Raw genomic sequence first — 11,729 nt, 5'->3', positions numbered from 1 at the left:
TGACCCGTTTTCAAAGTTTCTATGTCAGAAATTTGGGTTTCTTTCAACCAAATTGCCCCAAAATAACATGGATGGTTCCATACAACGCTCTTCACAAAAGAAATCAGATCTCTTTGTGGGTGTTGTATTCAATTTTATATACGTGTAAAACTAGTGCAAATGAGTTGGTGAAGATACCGGTGGCAATGGGAAAAAATAGTGCCAAAAACGTTGAAATAAGCAAGCAAAACGTGCAAAAAAAAAAAATGCATCAAAAAGGTAAAAAAAAAATGTCTAAAAGAGTGTTCATTTTGGAATGGCCTCCCAAGTAAAATGAAAAAAAAATGTATGATTATAAATGGTGGATGTATAAATTATAAAAATTTAACACATAACGAAGGAACCCAGTTCCTGAACTTTTTAAAGAATAAAAACCTTTCAGAGAGCTTTCGTGACATGAGATGGCTGATGTCTGTAAACCGACTCGCTGTTAGAGAGGTGGTGTCATGGAGTTGTTAAGATAAAACCAAAAAAATGTCCCATGAATAATTGCAATGATGATGAGACACAGCAGAATCTATTGATGGACTGTTATAGAGCTAAAGAGGTCTGGGACAAATTAGGAGTGTATGGTGTAAATGTTGATCTTTCATATAAGTCTGTGATGTACTGTATTGTTGACGAACCTCTACCAGAGAAACAAAAGGAACTGTTAAATATAATCATATGTATTGTATGCATGAAGTTGTGGAAAACAAGATGCTGTATGATTATACAACAGACTGTCATAAACTGTGCAGACGTGTGCAAACAAGTGCTCGCTGAGATCAGGAGGAGAAGAACTATGGACAGAAAACAGCTCCTTCTTTGGGACACTTTGAACCTGTGAACTACAGCACTTTATAAAAGACTCTATGGACTTTATAAAAAGACTCCATGCACTTTATAAAAATCTCTATGCTCTTTATGAAGAGGCTCTAGGCACTATGCACTTAAGCTTGGTTTGCACATTTTGTTTTATTAGTTATATTTTTGTAATTCTTGTATTGTTTATATTGATGTTATGTACCTACCGTATGTTTAAATGTAGGCCTATACATTGTAATTTGTAAAAACTTTAAAAAAAGAAAACCCTGCCCCCGCCCCCCCACACACACACACACACACACACACACACACACAGGAACAGATGAACTTTGAGAGAACAGGGAGGAGTCTCAGGACTCTATAAAACCCTAATCTGAATGTCTCCACGTGCTGTGACTGAAACAAAGATTTTCATCCAACATGTCTTCTTTCAAGATGATCTTCTCTGCTGGGGCTGTGGCTGTGGCTCTGCTGGCCTTTTATGGCCTCAATGGAGGTAAATCCTTTTCAGTTTGGGCTGTCTGTAAATGTAGAGATACGGTTATACTTCTTGAGTTCCATTTTGGGGAGACTCTTTAATTCCTTTTATACTGAACTGTTCACTTTTGCAGATTCACATTGTACTTTTCAAAAGGACATCAACTCAAAGTAGACTACTGTAGATGAAAGTTATGTACTCCTAATCTGGAAAAACACTTAGTTTCAGCCAGAGTGTCAGACATCTTTAAATTGGGCTCTTTTACTTTTGAAACTTAAGTGTGTTGTATTAAAATAAGTATGTATGTATGCTTACTACTTTTACTTAAGTAACATTTACTCAAGTACTGTAATGCAGGACTTTTACTTGTGAAGCATTTTCTTATTGTATCATTAGTTTGGAGAGTAATCAACATGACTCTCATGCAGTTTTGACTTTTCTATTAGTTATAATTTTAGTTTCAGTTTTTCAGAAAGTTTTAGCTTTTATTTGTTTTATTTGTATTTGTTTTAGCTATGCGATTCACAGGTATACGCAGTATACCCACTAAGAAAGCTCCAGGATTTACATATACCCACTTAAAAATGCCCAATGACACACAACAACATCAGGGCTCTCAAGTTTTGAACAGAGTTCAGAGTGAGATTTTGGCGGGAAGGGGTTTGGGTGGGGACGGAGTCTGATCAGATAAATGACACATAAATTCGTACAAATAAATTTTTTTTTATTTAATTCAGTATTTGTATGTGTGTGTGTGTGTGTGTGTGTGTGTGTGTGTGTGTGTGTGTGTGTGTGTGTGTGTGTTTTGTGTGCGTGTGTGTTTCCACTATGTACATGTAGTATATAAAGTCATAATGACACGACGATGTGCAGAGCCATGTGCTCTACTGAACTCAAGCGAACTGTCATCCTCTCTCTCTCCCCTCAACTGGAACAGTGACAGGATGTCATTAGTCGATGGGCCAGCAGATACCCATTTTAGCTAATTCCAATTTCATTTTTCCTAACCACTTTACAGCACACACAAATATTTATTTCTATCTTTTCTTTATTAGAACGTGTTTTGACCAGATAATGAATCGCTATAAAATAGAACTATATAAATTACTCCTGGTGTGGGACACTCACACACATCTAAAGAGCAATGTTAGAACCATTTCCTTCTTTTCACATCCAATAATCCAACAAAAAAATGTGATATGGTTGTTTCGTCCCTCCACGCCCTACTTCCTCCTTGCATGTTGCAGGTTAATCCACGAGGTTCCCTAACGTGTGTGAGAATAGTGCCGACACGTGCGTCACACACTTCATCTGTGTTTTCCTTTGCATAGGCTAAATAAAGGAATTTCCACTGTACAGTGGTGCCTATAAGTGTATCAGAATGGAGGAAATGAAGTCGTTGACGCTCAAAATTTCCCTGGGGGAGGATACCCAGATGCCCCACTATGATATGCTGTCACATGTAAAAATTTCAGCTTTTTGAAAGATTGAAGTTGCAGTTTTTCCTCTGCTGATCAGATAATAAAGGGGACACTTCACAGTGTCATGTGTTTTTTATTCCACCAGAGGGTGGAATAAAAAATACTGTTGTGTTTATTGACATCCAAATACAATTTCATTTCAAGATTTACTGTAACTTCAAATGATTCTAATAAAAGTATCTTATCTTCTCCATAGGTCTCTACGTCAACCTGGTGAGTAACAATAAGTGTTAATAATAACAATAATAATTATAGGTTGCAGGGTGTTTTCTCTCTGCTGAACACATACTCAAAGTGAAACCTCACAGATGGGATGTAATCTGGGGGGTTTTAACTGTCAGCAGTGTGATGTTTACTGGAACAGATGAACTGTGTCAGAACAGGAATGAGTGTCAGGACTCTCTATAAAAGGCCTATCTATTCAAGCCAGGGTGGGCAACAAAATAAATAAAAAATAAAACTCATTGTAGTAGCTGAGAGCTGGCCTACCACTTGGGGAACCCAGCACGAGCACATATGGACAAAACAAACATGCTAAATAATATCACACAATAAAACGTTAAGACACGTTAAGAAAAAAGATCCGTATTTTGCCATGATCCAATGACACGAAAAAACAAAAAGTAATCCACAGCGATCAGTAGATCCACAAATAGAGTCACGGTGTATCCAGCAAGGCCTATAGCAGGGGTCACCAACCTTTTAGAAACTGAGAGCTACTTCATGGGTATTGAGTCATATGAAGGGCTACCAGTTTGATATACTCTTCTGAAATGACAAATGTGCTCAGTTTGCCTTTAGTTATATATGATTAATAATGAATAATGATAGTTTTATATGATTATTAATGATTAATGACACTCATCTATGTGGAGACACTGATCATGTTAATGATTTCTCACAATAATTATCAACAATGACTTAACAAGGTGGGAAACAGATAATACCAATATTTAGTTTTCATTTTTAGAACAGGCCTGAGGGCTACTCATGTGGTCCTTGGGGGGCTACCTGGTGCACCGTGTTGGTGACCCCTGGCCTATAGGCTACGCCAGCTCCACACAGGTGAACGAGGCCTCTCCACTTCACCGTTTACATAAAGTGGAATAAAACGCAGCCATACCCACAAACTCTGGGTAGGGCTGAATGTCTCACTGGGCTTTGACTGAAAAAATAATCCAACATGTTTTCTTTCAAGATGATCCTCTTTGCTGTGGCTGTGGCTGTGGCTGTGGCTCTGCCGGCCGATCCTGAGGAGTCACCAGCCGAGGAAGGTAAAGACTTTTCAATTTGGGATGTCTGAAAATGTAGAGATACGGTTATACTTCTTGAGTTCCCTTTCGGGGAGACTCTTTAATTCCTTTTCTACTGAATTGTTCACTTTGCAGATTCACATTGTACTTTTCAAAAGGACATCAACTCAAAGTAGGCTGCTGTAGATGAAAGTTGTGTACTCCTAATCTGGAAAAACACTTAGTTTCAGCCAGAGGGGCATGTCAGACATCTTTAAATTGGGCTCTTTTACTTTTGAAACTTAAGTGTGTTGTATTAAAATAAGTATGTATGTATGCTTACTACTTTTACTTAAGTAACATTTACTCAAGTACTGTAATGCAGGACTTTTAATTGTGGAGCAATTTCTTATTGTATCATTAGTTTGGAGAGTAATTAGCATGACTCTCATCCAGTTTTGACTTTTCTATTAATTATAGTTTTAGTTTCAGTTGTTCAGAAAGTTTTAGCTTTGATATATTTAGTTTTAGTTCTTCTTGTTAAGTCCAGGTATAATGTCTCAGAGGTGTGCAGTAACAATACTTTTCAGTAATGTCGTTTCAGTTTTAGTTTACTACTAAGTTCCTTTGCATCCCACAAACTACACTTTCTCATTTCTAATGCACAAAAGAAATATGGGCTCAAATTGAATCAAAATTCTGAAAAAGGGGGGCCGTGCAAATGAATAAAACGCATGTATACAAGGTTTTTAAAATCCTAGATTTAACCAAAAGGTTGTTTTTCATCTGTAGTCCCCTGGCCTCGGTGTTATAAAGGCTTTTTAAAATACAAAGAAACAAGAAATAAAGAAGATTAGTAGAGTAGAACTTGGCACAAAACGAGACAAAGCACAGAAGCAAAAAGATTAGCAACAAAACCAACAGAGGTAAAACAACAGCTGTTCAGAGCAATAAAAGGAGTGAAATTAGATTAGATTTTTGAACTTTATTTCACAAGCTTAAAATCTTATTGACATTTAACTTATCCCATATACTTAAGGAGAAATCTGGCCGATTTGTACCTGAATCTTGATTGCTAGATGTCAGAGTACTGTCGATAGGAAAAGAAATGACCAAAATCGGTGCTAGCAAACTGGAGTTGCTGCAGCTAATGATCAGAGCTCCCAGTTAGCTAAAATGCCAGTTGTGGGGGCATCTTCTAACTAACTTATCCCACACACTTAACTTATCCCACACACTTAACTTATCTCACAAAGTAACTCCTTCAAAAGAGATGTGGAGTTGCGTAAACCAATGGGTGACATCACCGATATTTTCCCAGTCTATGATGGAGAATAACAGTTAACTTTTTCTTCTTTTCTCTCTCTTCTTTTAACTCTCTTGTCAAATTTAATTTAATTTGAGAATGAAAATGAATCGTAAAGTCCACACACGACCACAATCTCACAGTAAATCTCTGTATGCTAATTCCTGATCTTCCTGCTGTGGAAGTCATTCTGTGAAACTCTTGTCTCTCTCGTAGAAAGCACAGGTAACATTAACCTAACTACCTGCTGTTCCAACAGAGGAAATCCGATTCTACGAAGCTCCAGTTTTCAAGGCTGAGAGGATGGAGAGGCCGCTGAAAGGAGTTCCCCTTAAGTTAAGACCAGTGAGCCACTCTGGAGTCAGGTCAGTCCGAGTCTATATCGACGACAATTCATTTCCAGGATTGTTCAGGTGCCCCATGAAATTCTGCCAGATGTACCTCCTTTTCAGCCCGGATGTCCATCACCTTCCGCTTTCTGTAAAAGCGTTACCAAATATTTCTGTAGTTGGTGCACTAGTGTTGCTGAGTTGTTTCCTTTGTTGACTTGAGCACATGTTTAGTTCACTTATTCAGAACAGAGTTTGTGTGTTCTCGTGTCTGTGTGAGTTTTGCTCCGGTTTCCCCCACCACTAAAAACATTTTCCCCTCCCTCTCTACCGAGCTGTAAGGCTGCCATGCATCCTATGCTACACATTGGTGACGGTAGAGAGTTGTCCCCCACCCCCCCCCCACCCCTCTGCCGTGAAGCGCTTTGAATGTCTATGATACAGCGCTAAATAAATGTAATAAATTATTATTATTATTATTATTATTATTATTATTATTAACAAACAGAACTGAAGATCAGGTAAAGAGGTACTTCCTAAACTTTAATAACAAGTGCTCCATTGCTGGCTGAACTTGAAGTGGAACTGATGGACGATGAAGAAACTAAACACTTTTAACGTCTTCAAACTGTTTGTTTGTTTCTCAGAGTAACTATCGCCAATGGATCTCGGTGGCTCATCCATAAACTGAACAACAGTAGTGACTCCACTGAAAAGGTGGTGGCCAGCGCTCGAGACATGAGGTCAAACGGGAAGGTGAATCTTTGTTTTTTTTATAAATACATTTCTTCTCTACAGGACAGTGTCAAACTGAAAAATAAGTTAAGTGTGTGGGATACATTAATTCAATTGAATTTTATTAAAGCGCCCATATTATGCTAATTTTCAGGTTCATAATTGTAATTTGAGATTGTATCAGAATAGGTTTACATGGTTTAATTTTCAAAAAACAACATATTTTTATTCTACTGCACATTGCTGCAGTTCCTCCTTTCACACTCTGTCAGGTTTCTGTTTTAGCTACAGAGTGAGACATCTCAACTTCTGTAAAATCTTTGTTGTCAGTCACACATGCTCAGTAGCTAGGTAAGGACTACATGCTCAGTAGCTAGGTAAGGACTACATGTTCAGTAGCTAGGTAAGGACTACATGCTCAGTAGCTAGGTAAGGACTACATGCTCAGTAGCTAGGTAAGGACTACATGCTCAGTAGCTAGGTAAGACTACATGCTCAGTAGCTAGGTAAGACTACATGCTCACTACACTACATGCTCAGTAGCTAGGTAAGACTACATGCTCAGTAGCTAGGTAAGACTACATGCTCAGTAGCTAGGTAAGGACTACATGCTCAGTAGCTAGGTAAGGACTACATGCTCAGTAGCTAGGTAAGACTACATGCTCAGTAGCTAGGTAAGGACTACATGCTCAGTAGCTAGGTAAGGACTACATGCTCAGTAGCTAGGTAAGGACTACATGAGCTAGCTAGCTGTTTCTCCAACTTCAGTCAGTACGATGCAGGATTAGCCGGGAGACTTCTTCTAAACGAGGGCACACTTACTAATACCTGCAGAACAGGGACATGGAAGTAGTTTTATACAACTTATTTTGTTGATTAGGGTGAACTAGTGTGTGTTGTAGCAGTGTTTTGCCATTGAGAACAAGCTAGCATGCTAACGGTTAGCCCCCTAGGCCCCTTGTCTCGGCTAGTTACGTAGAAAGCCGTGCAGATTTTGAACAGCTTGCCTGGAGACTGAAGGCAGGACACATTCAGAAACCAGATCTCACTCAGAACACCATGGATGTTATTTTTTTAAAGTTTGTATGCATGTGGAAGCACCAGAGACACACAAAAACACCCCAAATCCCAGAATAAGTGATTTCTTTCATAATATGGGCACTTTAATAATATCAAATAAATCATAGCAACCATGATTTTGGTGTCCTGACCCAGAGTGGGAGCTGGTTCCAAGGGTCAGGGTTAGGGTTTAGATTCAATCCTGGATTTTACAGGAAGCCAATGCAGAGAAGCTAATACAGGAGAAATATGATCTCTTTTCTTAGTTCTTGTCAGAACACGTTCTGCAGCATTCTGGATCAGCTGGAGAGTCTTAAGGGACTTATTTGGGCAACCTGATAGTAAGGAATTACAATAGTCCAGCCTGGAAGTAACAAATGCATGGACTATTTTTTCCAGCATTGTTTTGAGACAGGATGTTAATTTTGGCAATGTTTCAAAGGTGAAAAAAGGCGGTTCTTGAGTTTTGTTTTAAGTGGGCGTTAAAGGATATATCCTGATCAAAAATAACTCCTAGATTTCTGACAGTAGTGCTGGAGGTCAGGGCAATACCATCCAGAGTAGCTATGTCTTTAGATAATGAGGTTTGGAGGTGTTTAGGGCCCAGCACAATAACTTCAGTTTTGTTAGAGTGCTAACTTACTGGTTTCGTCTGGCTTAATTGATAGGTATAATTGGGTGTCATCTGCGTAACAGTGAAAGTTAATTGAGTGTTTCCTAATAATATTGCCTAGAGGAAGCATATATAAGGAGAATAGAATTGCCCCAAGCACTGAGCCTTGTGGAACGCCATGGCTAACTTTAGCATACCTGGATGATATATTGTTAACATTAACAAATTGAGATTGATCAGAGAAATAAACCAGCTCAGTGCAATTCCTCATATGCCAACTAAATGTTCCAGTCTCTGTAACAAGATGGTATGGTCAATAGTGTCAAATGCAGCACTAAGATCTAGTAAGACAAGTACGGAAACAAGTCCTTTGTCTGCAGCATTTAGAAGGTTGTTAGTAATTTTCACCAGTGCAGTCTCTGTGCTATGATACTTTCTAAATCCTGACTGAAAGTCCTCAAATAAGCTATTGCTATGTAGAAAATCACATAACTGATTAGCAACCACCTTCTCAAGGATCTTGGATAGAAAGGGAAGGTTAGATATAGGTCTATAGTTGGTTAAGACATCAGGGTCGAGGGTGGGTTTTTTCAGAAGAGGTTTTATCACAGCTACTTTAAATGACTGCGGTACATAACCTGTTAATAGAGACATATTGATCATATCTAGTAATGAAGTGTTTACCACGGGTAATGCTTCTTTGAGTAGCCTTGTTGGGATGGGGTCTAAGAGACAGGTAGATGGCTTAGCTGAAGATACCTTTACCATTAATTGTTGAAGGTCTATAGGATAAAAGCAGTCTAAGTATATGTTGGGAATAGTCGTTCTTTCTAGCGTTCCTGCGTTTAAAGGTGAACCGTTAGAAGTTGAGGGCAAAAGGTGATGAATTTTATTTCTAATTGTTGAAGTCATCACTACTCAGAGCTAGAGGAATAGATGGCTCAGTAGAGCTGTGGCTATCTGTCAGCCTGGCTACAGTGCTGAAAAGAAACCTTGGGTTGTTCTTATTTTCTTCTATTAGTGATGAGTAATAGTCTGATCTGGCCTTTCTTAGGGCCTTCCTATAGGTTTTGAGACTTTCTTGCCAATCCAAACAAGATTCTTCCACTTTGGTGGAACGCCATTTACTTTCGAGGTTTCGCAAGATTTGTTTTAATTTGTGAGTTTGGGAGTTATACCAAGGTGCTAGTTTCCTTTGCTCTAAGTATAATAAGTCTAATTTAAGGCTCTCACATATAAATAGTATGGGTATATTGTAAATTTTCTGAATCATCAGAGTGCCTTGAGTATTGAAGTTGTTGAGTTTTGTGTCCCTGGTGTTCTGTCATGCCCCAGGGATAAAAGAAAGCATACAGTTTAGGCGGAAATTGGGAGAAAATGTGTGTTATCTCTGGTTTAAATAAGTCATGTGACCTCTGTGTTTGTCAGACAGATCCAGTACTGGGCTTAAATGAAAGCTTAAAAGGTCCCCTTACCAACGATACGAAGCACCATATTATAGAATATTGACAATATCCCTTACCATGAGCCTAAACCAGATATACACCAGATTTCTTAGGGGGCTAGTAACTTCATGAGCTTAAAAAAAGTGATTCGCTACCACCCCTGCACTGCTATCGTGATTTTTCTAGAACTAGGGGTGTATACCTTGTCAAAAATCACTATGAGCCTTTGTCCCCCCCGATGATAACGATCAACCCCCCCTGGCTCATGGACTATAATGAATGAGTGTGGAGCCCTCTGGTGGACTGAAAAGCCCAACACACGTCCTATGAAGCTTCCCCTTTGTTATCCGTTTAGCAGAGAAGAAACTAACTGCAACTTCAACTTTGTCTGTTTATGGATCTCAGGGGCTCGTCATTAAAGGAAAGAAATATATCAACTACTATGTCAACAACTATGGCGACTCCCCTGACACGGTGGTGATCAGCGCTCAAGACATGGGCTCAAACTGGACGGTGAATCTTTGAGTTTTTTCATAAATAAATTTGTGTCTTTACAGGACAGTATCAAAGTGTTAAACTGTTTTTTTTTTCTTCATCTTTACAGCTTGAGGAAACAAAGGATTTCAAGGGGAAAAAGACAGTAGGGCGCATGTTGAGGGACGCTGGCTACGAATACAGTCTCTCCTCTGATAACTGTCACCATGCCGCTAACCGAATGATGAATGATTAAACATGTTTTCAGCTTTCTGAAAGGTTGAAGATGCTGTTTGTTTCCTTTCTGCTGAACAGATAATGAAAGTGAAACCTCACAAATAAGATAAGAAGATAAGATAAGTTATGGAGGAAATATTTATTCATAATTCAAATTGAAAGTCAAAAGAGAAATTGAAAGTTCAAAGAGAAAACGAAGCGAGATCAAATTAAAAATATTATTTTTTTTTTTTATTCCATTTGGCTTATCCATTTGGATTTAATATTTGGCTTTTCGATTTCAATTTAACATTGGCTTTTAATTTTAATTTAATATTTGGCTTTTCGATTTCCATTTAACATTGGCTTTTGATTTGGTCTTGACACATGTCAATGTAAATGAGGAGTTGTGGCCCAAAGACTGGTGGGAGGGTCTGAAATGAAAGGGGTGCAGAGGCACCTTATGAACAGCAGGGGGAGCTGACTGACTGAAAATGAAATCGAAAAGCCAAATATTAAATCCAAATGGATAAGCCAAATGGAAATTTAAAAAAATTAATAAATAATATTTTTAATTTGATCTCGCTTCGTTTTCTCTTTGGACTTTCAATTTCTCTTTGGACTTTCAATTTGAATTATGAATAAATATTTCCTCCATAATAAGATACCGTCACCACATTGACTATTATTGCCACTGTTCATCACACCCCCAACCGGCACCGTCAGACACCGCCTACCAAGAGCCTGGCTCTGTCCCAGGTTTCTTCCTAAAAGGAGTTTTTCCTCGCCACTGTCGCACTGAATGCTTGTTCTTGGGGGAATTACTGGAATTGTTGGGTCTTTGTAAATTATAGAGTGTGGTCTAGACCTACTCTATCTGTAAAGTGTCTTAAGATAACTCTTGTTATGATTTGATACAATAAATAAAATTGAACTGAAACGCCTGACGCAGTTTGTTTCTTCTCTGCTAAACAGATAATAATAAGTGCATCTTGCTGCAACCTGCGAAAAATGACTGACTTGGATGTGGGCGGGGCTTGACATCAAGCCCCGCCCACATCCAAGTCAATCATTTTTCTTTGCTTACATCACTCCCCATACGCTCGAACAGACCAAGACAGCCTCGTAGCAATTTTTACTATGAAGGAAATTATTTGGATGAATGCCATGTTTTCATTTTGAATCTTTTAATTTAATTTGAAAGTTTTATATCCATAAATGTAAATGATTTGAAAGAAAACCGAATATTTACCAATTTTGAAACTTATATTGAAATTTTGTATAACATTTACAATTAACACCTCTTTAATGTAAATTTCATGCGCCCCTTTTTCATGTGTGTATGTATGAATTTAATGTTTTCAATATGTTTATGTATCTGTACTTGAATAATAAAGTTTTTTTGAAAAAATAAGACGTTTCACATTAGATAGAAACTGATGATGTAGGCTAAACACAAACGACATTTTCATGCCAACAGTGAAGTTTTCATGTAGTTAATGTAATTGGTCCAGT

General features: G+C 38.2%; 1 protein-coding gene across 1 annotated transcript; it reads left to right on the top strand.

Annotated features, from left to right (window-relative positions):
- The first annotated feature begins 1,254 nt into the window (after positions 1-1,254).
- Positions 1,255-10,373, top strand: LOC114557973 (uncharacterized). Its single transcript, XM_028581751.1, has 7 exons — positions 1,255-1,342; positions 3,002-3,018; positions 4,004-4,079; positions 5,603-5,708; positions 6,320-6,428; positions 9,930-10,037; positions 10,129-10,373. The coding sequence occupies exons 1-7, from the start codon at positions 1,267-1,269 to the stop codon at positions 10,252-10,254; spliced, it is 618 nt and encodes a 205-aa protein (XP_028437552.1). The 5' UTR covers positions 1,255-1,266; the 3' UTR covers positions 10,255-10,373.
- Positions 10,374-11,729: the final 1,356 nt, after the last annotated feature.

Source organism: Perca flavescens, chromosome 6, assembly GCF_004354835.1.
Source record: "Perca flavescens isolate YP-PL-M2 chromosome 6, PFLA_1.0, whole genome shotgun sequence".
NCBI lineage: Eukaryota > Metazoa > Chordata > Actinopteri > Perciformes > Percidae > Perca > Perca flavescens.
Note: the sequence above shows the minus strand (reverse complement) of the source record. Positions and strands in the feature narration are given on the sequence as shown.

Bases quoted from the DNA above. Each gene is read 5' to 3' on its own strand.
- LOC114557973 (XM_028581751.1), top strand. From the start codon at position 1,267: ATGTCTTCTTTCAAGATGATCTTCTCTGCTGGGGCTGTGGCTGTGGCT. The intron at 5,709-6,319 runs GTCAGTCCGAGT...TTTGTTTCTCAG, and splicing joins GTGAGCCACTCTGGAGTCAG to AGTAACTATCGCCAATGGAT. The intron at 10,038-10,128 runs GTGAATCTTTGA...TCATCTTTACAG, and splicing joins ACATGGGCTCAAACTGGACG to CTTGAGGAAACAAAGGATTT.